The sequence below is a fragment of the Elephantulus edwardii genome, unplaced genomic scaffold (assembly GCF_000299155.1).
Source record: "Elephantulus edwardii isolate Elephantulus edwardi_28Jun2011 unplaced genomic scaffold, EleEdw1.0 scaffold00090, whole genome shotgun sequence".
In the NCBI taxonomy this organism is placed as follows: domain Eukaryota; kingdom Metazoa; phylum Chordata; class Mammalia; order Macroscelidea; family Macroscelididae; genus Elephantulus; species Elephantulus edwardii.
The window spans coordinates 11,263,024-11,278,251 of record NW_006399840.1 but is presented as its reverse complement, the minus strand read 5'-3'; the positions used below and the strand labels follow the sequence as shown (position 1 = coordinate 11,278,251).

At 41.1% G+C, this 15,228-nt stretch overlaps 1 protein-coding gene across 2 annotated transcripts in view; it reads right to left on the bottom strand.

Moving 5' to 3' along the window:
- Positions 1 to 2,555, bottom strand: part of TGFB2 (transforming growth factor, beta 2) — a 133,245-nt gene extending 130,690 nt beyond the window's left edge. The window contains exon 1 of one of the 2 annotated variants that reach the window (XM_006890565.1): positions 1,714 to 2,555. In XM_006890565.1, the coding sequence (XP_006890627.1) occupies positions 1,714 to 2,059 (346 nt within the window). In that variant the 5' untranslated portion in view covers positions 2,060 to 2,555. The remainder of the gene's footprint in view (positions 1 to 1,713) is intronic. The other variant, XM_006890566.1, reaches the window with a different exon arrangement.
- Between the last annotated feature and the right edge of the window lie 12,673 nt (positions 2,556 to 15,228).

Genomic DNA, 15,228 nt, shown 5'->3' with positions numbered 1-15,228 from the left:
TTGGCTCCACCCCAAACAGAAAGCCTTACTTCCTGAGGGGGAATAACCAGGGTGGAGTGTATTTATCACTGCTGTTTTGAATGGTGCCATAATTACAATAATAAAATCGCCCTGCTTGCCAACATCTTCTCTATCTTCTCTGCCGTTGAACAATAAGAGGAGCTGCAGTAAAACAGAAAGGTAGCCTAGGAAGAAGGGGGTGGGAGGGTCTGCACATCAGCTGACACTCTGAGACCATCAAAAACAAGACATGACAAGCCACACAGCTAAAACTTGTCAAACTAAAAATAAATATTAAAAAAGAAAAGCACCACCCTGCAATTAGGACCTCTAGGATAAAATTACCAACATGGCTGTATTATCTATTTAGGCAAGAAGCAGACTTTGCAAAGGCAGCCAACAAGTATATAGGGCATGGGAAGGGGAGGAGAGAAATGGCAGCCAATGAAAAGTTTAGGGCTTGGGATGTGGAATACACAAATCTTGAAGCTGCTTTTTTCTCTCTCTTTTTCCCTTTTTTCCTTTCTATCTTTTTTCTGGTATTTAACCCTCTCTGATACCACGAAATGCTACCTTTCCCTCTCTGTTTCATACTTTTGAGAAAATCCTAAACTCACTCCTGTCTTCCCTTCTCTCCCAAAGAACCCTGCAATAAATCATTTCCCTGCTGCTGCTACTGTATGCCAGCTGCTTTGGGGACACTGCCCTCGGAGGAGGGAAAGAGGCTGTCCTCTGTCTGATTAAGAACTGCACTGAAGTAACTGCAAGAAACCAGGGGCAAGTCTTGGGACACAGGGCTCGAGACTGACAAAGATGGACGATAAATCCTAAGAAAAATTGTCCACTAAACTATAAACAAAATGGTACTGTCAGATGCGGGGTGGGGAGTACGATCTTAAGAAAGCAGGATTGGGTGGTTTATGAAAAGAAAAAAGTAAAGTTGTTGTTTTTCTTTTTTTAAAAAAAAAGATATAAAGAAAGCAACTTTTGAACACAGCAGAAAGAAGCTCTCCTTTCTACCACTCCAGGTGAAGGCAAAGTGCAAAGGGGCTTGAGAGCTGGTCTTAGGGGAAGGCAAACACTTAAGGCAGGCAAGAGACAGTTAAAGCTTCTTCAGGTTTTTAAGGTGACTTTTCCCTAGGGGTCGCCCTTTTGTCTTCACGTTAGTAACAATTTTTAGGGGACTTTCGGACAATAGGGAAGATTTGGAATTATCAAATGGAGGGGGGAGCAGGCACGGAAAGCGGAGAGCCTTCAGGAAAGACTAGCTTGGAGCCACTTTTTTGTTTAACCCTTCGTCCACAGCGCAGCGGGCTCCACGCCAGAGTGCGCAAAGAAAACACACCTACCCAAATGGCCCAGCTTAACTCTGCCCGGGGGACAGCCTCGACTTTAACGGAGAAGGGCTGACTCCTCGCTGGTGGCCGGGTCGCAAATCTCAGGGAAGAGGAGAGAAGGTTGACTTCTATCCGAGGCGCTGGGAGGAGGTGGGGGCAGGGAGGGAGGCTAAAGAAAATGAAGTAGAAAGTTAAGGTTGTAGAGCCTAATGGTCTTAGGTGCACGCTGGAGAGGTGAGTGGGAAGGGCAGGCGACCGGGAACAGCGTGAGAGGGGACCCGGGCCGGGAAGGGCGATCTCCGATCCCCGAAGTGGCAGCGGCTTTGCCAGCTCCAGCGCCAAACCTCGGGAGATAGAAGCGAAAAACGGCACTTACTTTCGGAGGGGAAGAAGGGCGGCATGTCGATCTTGTACACCTCCTTGGCGTAGTATTCTTCGTCGCTCCTCTCGCGCTCGCAGGCGGCAGCTCGCCGGCTCGCTTTCTCCTGGAGCAAGTCCCGGGTGCTGTTGTAGATGGAGATCACCTCCGGGGGCACCTCGTCGGGCTCGGGGTAGTCTTCTGGGGGGCTGGTGAGCTTCAGCTTGCTCAGAATCTGCCCTCGGATCGCCTCGATCCTCTTGCGCATGAACTGGTCCATATCCAGCGTGCTGCAGGTAGACAGGCTAAGCGCCACCGCGACCAGGTGCAGGAGCAGAAAAGCGCTCAGCACACAGTAGTGCATTTTTTTTAAAGGTGGAAAAAGTTTTCAAAAAGGAAAAACAAAAATCAAAAGAAAGAAAAAAATGAGAAAGAAAGCAGCAGTTCCCAAAGTGTAGATCAGGTAGAGTTGTTTTTAGGTTGTTTTTTTTTTTGTTGTTGTTTTTTAACGCGAAACTTTTGCAAACGGTCGAAAGTCGATTTCCAATAGAAAAATATATCTCGCTTGAATTCTTTTTAAAAAATGCAAGTAGTTCCAAAAGTGGAAATATTAATATGGGATGGGCAAGGGGAATCTCTTGACTTTGGGGTGTGAGAAAAAGTTTTCTTGGAGTGACAAGATGAGAGGGAGGGAAAAGAGAGAAAAGCGGTGTTTTTAGCAGAAATCAATTTAAGAGGAGGAACCAGAGTTCAGTGTGTCAGTCTTGGTACGCAGTGGCAGATCTGAACTCGGCTCTTCCAGCCAAAAGGGAAAAGATGAAAAGGTCCCGGGGTTGGCAGTTGTCGAACTGGCAGGAGGGACGCCGGCAGAGCTGGGATGGGGGCCGCTCAAGCTGGCGGGGCTGTAATTTGTGTATTTAAAGGAGCGATGCGGCAGGGCCTTCCACTGCTGTGCTGAGCAAAAGCAGCAGCTCCAGAGCAAAGGAGCGCACGTGTGTGTATGTGTGTGTGTGTGTGTGTGTGTGTGTGCGCGCGCGTGCGTCTATGTGAGTGCGCGTGCCTGTATGTGTGCGCGCGCGCTGGGAGCGAGCCAGGGCGCCGAGGGGAGGCCGGTGTCCTTCGCACAGCGTTCGGGTCTCGCCAGGTCCTCCCGAGACCCTGGAGGCAGCAAACGCCGTGACGATCTTGCTCCTGGAGCCGCGCTGTGGCCTGCGCCCTGGCGGCGCGCACCGGCTCGCCTGGCAACTCCTCTTTACTGCCGCCGCCGCTTGCAAACACGTCCAGCTTCCAGCTCCCTCCTTCTCCTGCTCCTCCTTTTCCTCCTCTGGCTCCAAACGCCAACCCAGCAACAGACAACTAGCCGCCGCGGCAGTTGCTATCACCCCCAGCGGAACGCAGCGGCAACCTCTGGGAAGCGCTGCCTGAGTTTATTACCTAAGGGGGCTGCTCGGGACTCCCTTGGAAGACTGCCCTTTCCCAGCCCCTCACGGTCTCTCCTTCAAGGACCTTCTCTCTTAGGGTAGGGAGACGCTCGCCGCCCCTTCTGAAATAACACTTTTTTCTGTAGCCAGGCAGTCCTTCAAATTGTTTCCTAGACCATTATGCTGTGTTCTCCCTCTCTTTTCCTCTGTTTTCACTTGGCGTTTCTCTCTCTGAGCTTCTGAAGTTCAACTTGGAGGGTACTGCTGCCAGCAGATAACATCACGATCTAGCTGGGGAGGTGAGATTTATAAATTCTCTCTGAACCACGTGTTTGCTTACAGCAAAGTGACGTGCTAGGATTACAGTTAGAAATCTCTTTAACTTAGACCTCCAACTCTCCCCTTAAGGGTGAAGGGGTGTGGAAATGTGGATAGCTGTGGGGGAGGGAGGGAGGGAGGAGGTGGAGTGTGCGCCCTGACAACAGTGATTTACGGTATTTATATAGTCATTTGGGGCCCATCTGCTGAAGAGCAACTATCAAGACTCCCGTTTTAACTTAGTGTGGTTCACTCACTGTCTCCACAGTGGAGTTAACTCGTTAGAATGGAAGTCTTCTATCCTGTATGTGTGTATACACACACACACACACACACACACACACACACACACTCACTCACACTCTCTCTCTCTCTCTCTATGCACACCTCTATGCCAAGATAGTATGTACAATCAATCGACTTGGGCCCGAGTCAGACTTGAGGCCAACCTCCCAATGTAAAATATTTAGAATTTTTTTTTAAATCCTATAATTTTCTAAAATTTCCATCCTACTCTTAATCTGGGGGAACTCTTATAGCCTAGTGGATAAATTGTGCTGCCAATTCAAGGGCAGGAAGTTTGAATCCACAAACAGCTCCTGGGGAGAAAGACATGCAGTCTCCTCCCACTGGATTAAGTGCCACTACCAAAGGGCAATGGTGTCTCTCTGGAGACTAAGGTGCATCTGATACAGGCCATGGTCTTTGCTATCACATGTTATGCATCAGAGAGTTGTACAATGACTAAGGAGGATAGAAGAATTGATGCCTTTGAGCTCTGGTGCTGGAGAAGAGTATTGAAGGTACCATGGACTGCTAGGAAAAGTTTCATCCTGGAGAGGGTTAACCTGGGCTGCTCCTTGGAGGCAAGGATTCTGAGGCTTCGTCTGACATGCTCTGGACATGTTGTGAGGAGGGACCGGTCCTTGGAGAGGGACATCATGCTTGGTAGGATGTAGGGACAGTGCAGGAGGGGAAGGCCTTCTATGAAGTGGATTTATTCAGTGACTGGGGTAATCTGTATGGGAGTGTCAGAGACAGTGCGACTGGCACAGGACAGAGCATATTTTAGGGCTGTTGAATATAGGGTCGCTATGAGTCGCAAGCCACTCGATGGCACATAACAACCACCACCACCAAAGGGTTAGCTATGAGTCAGTTCCAACTCAGTGGCACATAACAACTTTTAATCTTACCATTTTCTGAGATTCCATGACCTGTCACCAACCTTTGTCTTAGTCCTTATTTTTTAAGTTCTTTTCCATCGAGCACTTGACTGTGCTGTAGTCTTTTGTTGGTGATCTGCAGAAAAGCAAGAGCTCCATCTCCTTCCCTACAGAAGAAGGTGTGTTTGTTTTACTATTTCAATGATTACCTTCTTGATTTGCTGCTTAAACCACTTTTTGATGTGGCTATCTCTTCACCTTCCTCCTAGGCTAGACCTTATCAGCCAGCTTCATTCTTTCCATAGCATACATGCAGGAAACTGGAATTTTAAGTGTTTGATATCTACTGTTATACACTGTGCATAACTTTTTTCTATTTCAGGCTAGTCCAAATGAGATGAATACAATTCTTGCCACTGTTCAATTTTCCTTTTTTACCTCGAGTTAGGCAGAGTCAACATCTTCATTTCCTTTATGACCCTAGCCATGCTGACAAGTATGAGGATTTAAACTGGAAACTATTTCGTTTTCCCTGAACTGAAAGTCTCTATATTATTCCTACTTCTAATAATTTTTACTATTAGGGGGAAAACCCTAAAACCCCAAAAAGTCACTAGGAACCTTCTAGAACTTTTGGAATATAAGTTTTCAATATGTATCTTTAGTAAACAGAGAGCTGAGTAACAGTGTTGTGTGTCCTCTAGCGGATTACAAATCATAGTAAGATAAAGCTTTGTATGATAAAGTTGATTCCAACTCACAATAGGATGAAGTAAAAGTACCTTTTAGATTTTCCAGGCTGTAATCTTTAAGGGAACAGATGTGCAGGACAATTCTCCTTGGAATAACTGAGTGGGAGATTTTCTGACAGCAGCTATTGTACCACTAAGACTCCTGATAATAACAACAGTTACACAGCACCCTACTGTGCCAGTCATTATTTTAAGTGGACAGACAGATAGGGTCTTATTCTCACAACCACATTATAGAATATTATTACTATTCCTATTTTGCAGATGAAGAGATTGAGGCACAGAGAGGTTAAGTTCAAGATCACAATGAGTGGTGGCAGAGATGGGTTTTGCTGTCAGAATCCGCTGTCAATATTCTCACCATGTGTTTTAAGGGAACACTGGAGGCCTAGTATCAAGCAGCTGTGATGCCAACCAAAGGGCACAATGTTTGAATTCACCAGCTGCTCCACGTGAGAAAGATGGCTTCTCCCATGCGATCTACTGCCCCTGAAAACCGACTGGAGGGTAAGCTGAGTCAGTTTCAGCTCAGGAGTACACAAAAACAAGTGCTTCTAAGGGAGCTCTGGTGATGTAGTCCATAAGGAGTTGTGATTCTAACCCAAAAGCCTCTATTCTCTGGTGTTTCAAATACAGTGACTCCACAGGAGAAAGATGGGTGGGTCAATCTCCTCTCACATGTGTGATCAAGTCTCTGCAACCCAAGGAAGGAGCAGCTGAGCAATTCTGAATGGACAGCAAGGAGTTTTGGGTTTTCTGTTGGGTTGGGGTTGGTCTCCCCCCCTCCCCTTTTTTGTTAATATGCTTTTAAAGGAGCCCTGGTAGCCTAGTGGTTAGAAGCTGCACTGCCAACCCAAAGTCTCTGGCAGAAAGATGTGTGATCTGCTGCCTCTGAAAACGCAATGGACAGTGAGCTATGGGTTGGTTCTGACTTGATGGCAAACAAAAACAAAAGCATAGAGGGTCAGCTATGAGTCATTTCTAACTCTAGGGTACATGACAACAAAAGGGCGCTGGCAGTGTGTGTGCTAACTAAGAAGTCAATGCTGAGCAATGGTCAATATGAGTGAGAACTGACTTGTTGGCAGTGGAGATGTACTTCTAAGAGAAAACACCCCAGAATACATTCTGAGAAACAGGGATTCTGTAGTCAAGATGAAAGTGGGCAATAGCAGGTACTTTCTTGCCCTCCTATAGATTGATAATGTCCATTATCATGCTAAAATATCTGATTATCACCAAGAAAATTGCTTTTACTTTTCTAATACAGCATTTTACAAACTCTAAATATGGAATTTCCTCCTCTATGATAGGTGAGTTGAATACTTTGAGCTGTGATGCAAGAGAAGAGTACTGAATATACCATGGACTGCTAGGAGAACAAACAAGTTTGTCCTGGAGAGGGTGAGACCAGGCTGCTCCTTGGAGGCAACGATTCTGAAGCTTTGTCTGACATACTTTCAGCACGTTGCAAGGCAGAATCAGTCCTTGGAGAGGGACATCATGCTTGGGAGGGTAGAGAAACAGTGCAAGAGAGGAAGACTTTCGATGAGATGGATTGATTCAGTGACTGGGGAAATGGGGGTAGGTGTGTCAGAGACTGTGAGATTGGCATAGGATAGGGCAGGGTTTAGGGCTTTTGTACATGGGGTTGGTATGAGTCACAGGCAACTCGACTACATATTAACAATTTTGAAACCATAGAATAAAGAAATAGACCTAATCCATTTCTAAATAATCTTCAAAAGTATGTATAAATGAGCATTATCAAGTTTATTTCCTTGTGGCAAGTACCTTAGGAGGGGTTAGAAATAGTTACCATCCCCAAACACAGAACAATATATCAAGAGGAATTGGTCTGAGCCTGGTAGCTGCTTCATGGGAAGTTCACCCTTTTGGGTTCTGTTTGAGAACTATAGGTATCTAGTTGTATAGAGATCAAAAGTGACTACTCTTACGTAAGCCCATAGATGTTACTGGTAAGATACAACTTAAGCCAGAAAAGCAACAAGTCCCTTCCCAATATAAACATATACATTTTTGTTTATAACACTTAGTTTGGTGAACAGTCACTGCTTATTTTCTAGAGCTTTAAAGCTGAGGCCCCTGACTTGTAAAAGACTACTTCAGAGTCCTGGAAGGTTAGACAGGGGCTAGTTGGTTAAATCTTCTAATAGAAAACAATGTGAAGACAGCAGGGGAGGGGCCTCCTGCTATCCTCATGGCAGATATCTTTTAAAAAGGTAAGAAGTAGAACTGCAAGAGAGGAGCTTGAATGGCTGCCCATGCATAGACACACTGCAATTATGCTGCCAATGTAAAGAGACACATAGTTCGAATCCACCAGCTGTTCTGTGACAGAAAGCTAGGCAATCAAGCTTCATGTGATTTACTGCTTCTGAAAACCCACTGGAGGATCCGCTCTCTTCTGACTAGATGGACAATAACAGAACTGTAAGAGTGATCTTCTAGGTAAACAGAGATGAATCCTTTATGCCAGTAAGTAACCCTGCGGAGCCTTTTTACCTCTATAAACAAGAATCAAAGATTCACTAAGTTCACTGAAATCGTATGAGGTGCTAGGGTCCTCCAGAAAGTCTTCATAGTAAGACAGTATTGAACCAATAATAGCTCATCTCAATTATCACAAAAGGGAGAAGAAGATAGTGGTGAGTCTTGCCAAATTACTCAAACCCTTAATTTTGGTTTCTTTATCTGCAAAATGAGTATTACTGCCATCATAAAATTGTGAGGATTAATTATTATCCATGACTTCTTTCAATTGTAAAATCACTGAATGAATTTATTGTAGCCTCCACTCTTTCTCCATTGCCAGTAAACAAAGGAGCCAGGGAAGACAAGAATGATTTGCTTCCTGGTTGTTTCCTAGCAGTGTCTAAGTACATGCTCAATTATTTTAAACATAACAGTATTTTTCCTATGAAAATACAACTAAAATGGAGGGGTTTTTCCCTTTCTAGATCAGAGAGGTGAAGGTTGCAGCTGTTTCAAGCACTAACCCCTCTCTGCTCATTAATGGGTCTATTCATTTAAGTAATCTGGAATTCCTACAAGGGGCTAAACAAATGTTTGATATCAAAACAATCACTCATCCCTGCCCTGAAGTCAGACCCTATGGATCCCAGGAGTAAGATGATGATTATCTAAGAGCTGCTTCCTAACTCAGAAAAAAGAGTAACTTCATTTTCAAAATTTTGACAGTATTCTAGAGAGAGTAAGAAAAAGTAACTATTATAATTTATTAGATTCTATGGTGACTCTTAACAAATACAAGGCAATAATTTAAAATAAAAATATACCACCTTTAAATTCTTTTCAGTCTATTTTTTGACTGCACAGTTTGAACATTTGGTCTGTAACAATTTTTGTCCCATGTTGGTTTACACTGCTACAAATAAACAAATTTATTCTCTTAGAATAATGAAATGGGAAGGTGATTTCCTCATGAAAAGCCCCCACTTAGCATTGCCATCTTCTGTCTAAAGTTTAATAGAGGGAGTAAAGATGTACAGGAAAAGAAATGTACACAGACAGGAACATGGAAAGAGAAAGAGGTCAGAGAAATGATCAGAAATCACAGAATCAGAAATGGCACAAGACAAACTTCAGATAGAAGGGAAAAGCAGAGCACGACAGTAGGTTGTGAAGTTTTACGAAGAAAAACTCATCACACTTTCTAACTCACTTGCTGGACTTTGGATTAGCTGATTGCTCTGTGGGTTTTGGGCCAATGGTGTCTCTATTCAGCCGTGAGAGATATACCAAGAAGAAACTCTCTCTGGCATCCAGTTTCTCAGTGGCCAGGGCTATTATCCCCATGGTCTACTGAAATCGCTACCAACTCCAATCTCATTACCTAGTTGAAATTCATCACTAAATTCTGGTTGATATAAATAAACAAACATACAGGGACAGTAGTATATGACATACAAAATACTGATGCAGATAAAAAGAAGCCAGTAGAATGCCTTGGCTTTTAGGGAGATGTTGGACAGCAGGGAGAAAAAATAAATAATAATAATAGAATTCTCTATTGCTGCAGTATTCACAATAACAAAGAGATGGAAGTGCCCATCAGCGAACAAATGGACAGAAAAACTACAAATATATTCACACAATGGAGTATTATGCAGCACTGACATATAATGAACTTTGCAACTACGACACAAGGGTAAGCCTGGAAGACATCATACTGAGTGAAATATCTCAGTCACAAAAGGACGAATGCAGCATAAATAACAGCACTATTATAAAATAAACTGACCTAGGAGGTTGGACATAATATAGGAAAAGAGAAGATAGATGATGAAAAAATGCATTGGAACAGATGAGGGGAAGAAAGGAATGTACAATTAGGCATTATATGTATGACAGTAATCTGGAACAAGGGGTGCACTGCAAAGTGGATGGGGGAGGGAGGAAAATGTGCAGCAATGAAACCCAACCTTTCTGTAAACCTTCATTACAATTACAATGAAAAAAAATACAAAAAATTAATAATTTTCCATGATTATTGCATTTAAACTACAATCCAACAGTCTATAGATATACTTTATGAACCAAGGAAACAAAATTAAGTGAAACTACCAAAAAAGAGAGGAGAGGAAATGATATGCATATACAAATAGTACAAAAAAGATCACGTTTTCATAATTAACATGAGTATGACTTGATCTAACAAAGTTACTTTCTAAGTAACTTTAAGTGAATTTGTCATCTTACTGCAGTTCATGGGTTGTGTAAAATTAAAACTGTGTAAATCTCCATTGACAAAATTAAAAACATGTCTTTTTCACAACCTTGCTTTTCTGCTACCTCGTTTCATCTGCAATTAAAAAAAAGCAATTGTACATAGAAGACATTTAAATGTTAGATGATAAAATCTACAATCTATTTTTTAAAGGTAAAAGGATGCCATTTATAAATACATCAGGAGGGCTGTTTTCCACTTACTTAGAGGGGAGGAACTTTCAAGTCCAAGTCTGTAACAATACTTCAGACTTACATCTTTTTTGTTGTTAAAATGGTGACCCTATATTTTCCATATCCCTATGATTTCTATTCCTTTGCCTATGATTCTAATAATTACTGTCAGAGCTGTTTGGTTTCTTTTTTTAAGAAAAAACTTTTATTTGCCTTGACTTTGCATCAAGAGCTGCTTTGTGAAAATAGTTAATTGTATAATATTAACAATGATAGACATCTCCACAGCCACAAAAAAATAATGCTCCTTAAGAGCAGCTTGGTCTGAGGTTAACACAGATGAGAAGGGAAGAAAAGGAGAGCAAACGAACAAACAGGAGCTTGGTCAAGATTCTGAATTCTTTGAAAGCCAATCTTCCACATGGAAATGAAGCTTAAGATACTGATGTCTAAAGGGGAAGAAGCATTTTATCCATGCCTTCAATGCACAGCCAAGGAAATGTACTTATAAGTTTCAGAAAATGAAACCTAGTTACCCTTTAGAGAAAAAAAAATGTAAAAAATGAATTCTACCCCTTTGTCGTTTTAGTTGCAAGACAACAGAGAGAGAGATGAGAGGTGTGGGGATAAGGGAGGGGAGGGGAGGGAAAGAGAGAAGAGGAGAGGAGAAAAAAAGAGGAGAATGAACACAGAATGTACTGGTTGCCATTTAGCGAGTATGGGTCACAAAATAAAATAGTAACTGCCTCATAAATGCAGTGATACCTGGATGTTAACTTCATGTAATTGGAAAACTTTCTGATCAAGATTCCAGTAATTCCTGGCTTCTCTTTTAGATTATTTCAGTTTTATGTGTCCTTTCTAGTAAGTACAAATGCAGTAACCTTCATAGTTCTCAGACTTTATAAAAAAACACTGAAATAGATCAGAAATACCTTTTACTGTGACCTGAAGACACTGCAGTGTTACTAAAAAGGATTGTGGCTACCGAGCTATTAGAGATAATTACATCTTTTTTTGTTGATTTTTGTCTTATAAACAACAGGCTGTTAAACAGAATATTAAGCAAAGTTATTCTGGCTATTGATCAAGTCTACCAAGTAATCTAATCAATACTGCAAGTGTACAGATCGTTCAGAGAGTAGCCACTCATCTGATGATGGAAAAAGATTTATCAGTTGATTCATAACAATCTAAATTACGCCACCTAGAGGAGAGAGGCTGTACGTCTTAGAACTTCATATTTGGGGGAAAACCACCCTGTTCAAGTGTCTGTGAATATTCTCATCACAATTTATTAACTAATCAAATAATAGTATTACTTGTCTAAGTTTTTTAAAACTGTAATATATTGAAGTTTAATCTTAACAGTATCTTCTGTTGATTTCTGGTTTTATTTCCAGAGGAAAAACACTTTTTGAAAAAATGCTGCACATTAAATTTAAAAAACCTACAATTTTACACAAATGCTATAGGATATACTTTATTTTTTCAAATTAGATTAATAATAATGGGACTTTTCTGCTTAGAAAGTTTCAGTTACCTCTTATTTTGCAGCTAGTAACATTCCAAGCTAAGGCTAGACTTCAATCATAAAGCATCATTTGATAAATCCTTAATTTTTATATTTACAATTAATGAGTCATGGAAGAGCATTAAATAATAAACTCTCATTAAATAATAAACTTCAGGATATTGGCAAATACTCTGTAGTAAATGGAACAAAAGCAAAAAGAAAGATGACTAGTAATCACTCCAGTGGTACGTTAGTTACATTTCTGCCACATGCAGATAATTAAAATGCTAAAATTTAATTTTCAAGCTTGTTCAGGTAATATCTAGAATATATCTTCAATAGCATATTACGTAATAAACTGACAACAGCTACCAAATGATACCTGAGATATGGCTTACTTTCTAACATAAATACACAAAGATTCCTTGTGGGTAGGGCAGTTATGTGACTTATTTCTGCCTTTGAAGATTTTAACTGTGTAACCTTGGAGAAGCTATTTGACCTATTGCCTCGTTTTTCATCGGTACTAATAGGAACATTAAGAACCCATCTATCATAGGGTGATTGTTAAGGACCATCAAGTGAGAACTGACTCATAGCTAACCTTCTGGTGAGTTTTTGGTGCCTATAAATCACAGGAATTTGCCTATCTTTCTCCTGGGGAGAAGCTGGTAGAATTGAACCAAAGGTGATGTGTGCCTGTGTGCTGGCAGTACAACTCCTTACCACTAAGCCACCAGAGCTCCCTATAGGGTTAGTAGAAAGATTCAAGGACCCTTTCAAACTTTTTAATCTGGCAGATAGGAAATGCTGTTATGTTTGCTGTTGTTATTATATGTTGTATCCCAATTTTTTATGAATGATTCTGCAAAAGGTGATGCTTTAAAATGAAATGGTAACAATATTTTAAAAATAGAGCTGTGATCCCAATTTCAAAAGAGCTTTTCAGTAATAAAGAGGTATGTGAAAGAGGTGAAAGCTGAGAGGGGAAAATATCATTTCTTTTACATTCAATTTTCACTGCACAGTAACTTCTTATGTACCATCAACTCAGAACTCACAGCTGACCCTCCAGCAGCATTTCAGAGGTAGCAAATCACACAGGAGATTGCCATCTTTCTCCTACAGAGTAGCTGATGAATCCAGACCTGTGCCTTTGGGCTGGCAGCACAACTCCTTACTACTAAGCCATCAATAAAATGCAAAAGATAAAAATAAGGTCCTTAACAAATAGGACTCTGTAGAAGTTATCTACTGCAGCTCTCCCTTTCAACTCTTTCAGATTCATTAGGGTTAGGTGGGTTCTGCATCCTAGATGCCCCCACTGGACTTCTGAACTTTCTCCTGGAGAACAACAGCTGGTATATTTGAACTGCAGATTTTTTGGTTAGCAGAGTAACACTAACACAATAAATAGAATTTGGGAGCTGAAACACAGACATCCATAAAACCATGTTTTTAACATCTCAGATCTTTTCACTCAGTGTAAGATTTATTTTTTTAGAGTGACAAAAGTTCCATTCCTATAAAAAAAAATAAACTGTTGTATACTTCTATTCATATAATACATTTTTTATATTAAAAAAATTTCTTACTATTAGTATACCAATTACAGTAATTTTCATTTTACATATTCAGTTAACACATAAGATACATGTTTCTACTAGCTTTAAGTCATCATTTGAAATGTAATAGAAAAGTAGAAGCATGAGCTTATCTCCTCTAATCACTAACTGGTTGGCTGCTATCAACATGCTCACACAGCACTCTATAATCAGCATCGTTCCTAGTTGTAGCAAAGGGTCTCCTCAAACAGCATTAGTGGGTCACAATAAGCTATCTGCCAGCCTTTATGTTTTTGTGGGGTAACCCTTAACTCGGAGAAATGCGTGACAAATTTATGTATAGAGCACCTACTTTGCCTCATATCTAATAAAGGAGAACTTCGTTTGAGCCTCTACTACATTTCAGGCCCTGTGCTAGATAATATAAATACATTATTCTAATCCTTTTGAATCATATTATGTCTGATTTATAGGCAGCCTCAAAAAGTTTGTACGAGGCCAGTGCAAAAGAGGAAGCCACTCAATGAGATAGACTGGTACACTGGCTGTGTCAATGGGCTCATAGAAATGATTGTGAGAATGGTACAGAACTAAGCAGATTTCACTTTGATGTACAGAGTATCACCATGAGTTGAAATCAACTGGATTGCACTTTTCAACTCGTTTAACAGTGAATATTAACATTTCCAAAACTGTCCAGTGTAAAAGTTGAATTTGAACAACTTTAAACTATGGGTTAACATTTGGCATGTGTCACATGGCGTTAGTTATCTGGACCATTCCTGCCATTTGTAGAGAAGGATTATCACACCGAAACCTCCTGAACTATGAGCTTTTATATTTATAATACACTTAAGAGAACCCAGAGTTATCCTCCAAAACCAAATATTATGGTGTAGAAACAGCTCTGATGTTATACTTGGTACTGCTCAGTATTTCAGGGAGACTGCTGTGTCTGGCCGCCTCACTGATGTTTTGAGAGCTGATGTGAATCCATTGTTTATGTCCATTCCATGAGAGGGGATATATTTTTACCTAAGATTGGAGTCTGGTTCTTCCACAGCAAAGCAGCAACTGTTTAGCAGCCTGAGGGTGGATCAACAGCTGCGAGGCCACCCACAGATAAGGACACAATTCTCAGCTGTCTCTCTATTCACAGCCCCAGTTGGTCCTGACCCCATACAAATTTGGTATTCCTGCTTTGATGTTTATGAACTCACCGCATTGAAAATGCAGGATAATGAATCAGGGGTTAAAGAAACTGTTATTGATACAAATGTGGTTTAACGCTTTATCATTTTAACCTGGCTGTGCTAATAATGTTCATTGTGCTTTTTATTTTGGGGGAATGGGGAGAGGGTTGCCCCAATCTTTAACCTACATTTGCTCTGGCAAGATGTCAGATGTGTCATAACACTGGAGCTGGTGGACAACTCTAGGATCCGGCAGTCCTGTGACTAAGACACTGCATTTCAGGAAACCTCCCAAGTTAGTATGTTACCAGATACGTGTCCAAAACATTGGAAGCACTGGAATAGATGCTATCAGATGTCTGTTGCTGTGAGAGTCAAATGTATCATTTCTAGTGCATCATAAGATGAAGAGAAAAACAACAATAAAAAAAAATCCTCCACCCTGGGGTCCATTCTGAGGTGTGGCAATCCTCCCTTGGGTAGCCAAGTCGATAAATGGGAGGAGACTGCCCTTCTCCCATGAAGTGGGGGCTGGATTATAACTTTTTCAGGGAGCAGTGCTTACATGTTATTTGCTACCTCATGAGGGTTAGAAATCTACCCTATCAGAGTAGAGCAATAAGACATTTATTACATTTAGTGTAGTAATTATGAAAGT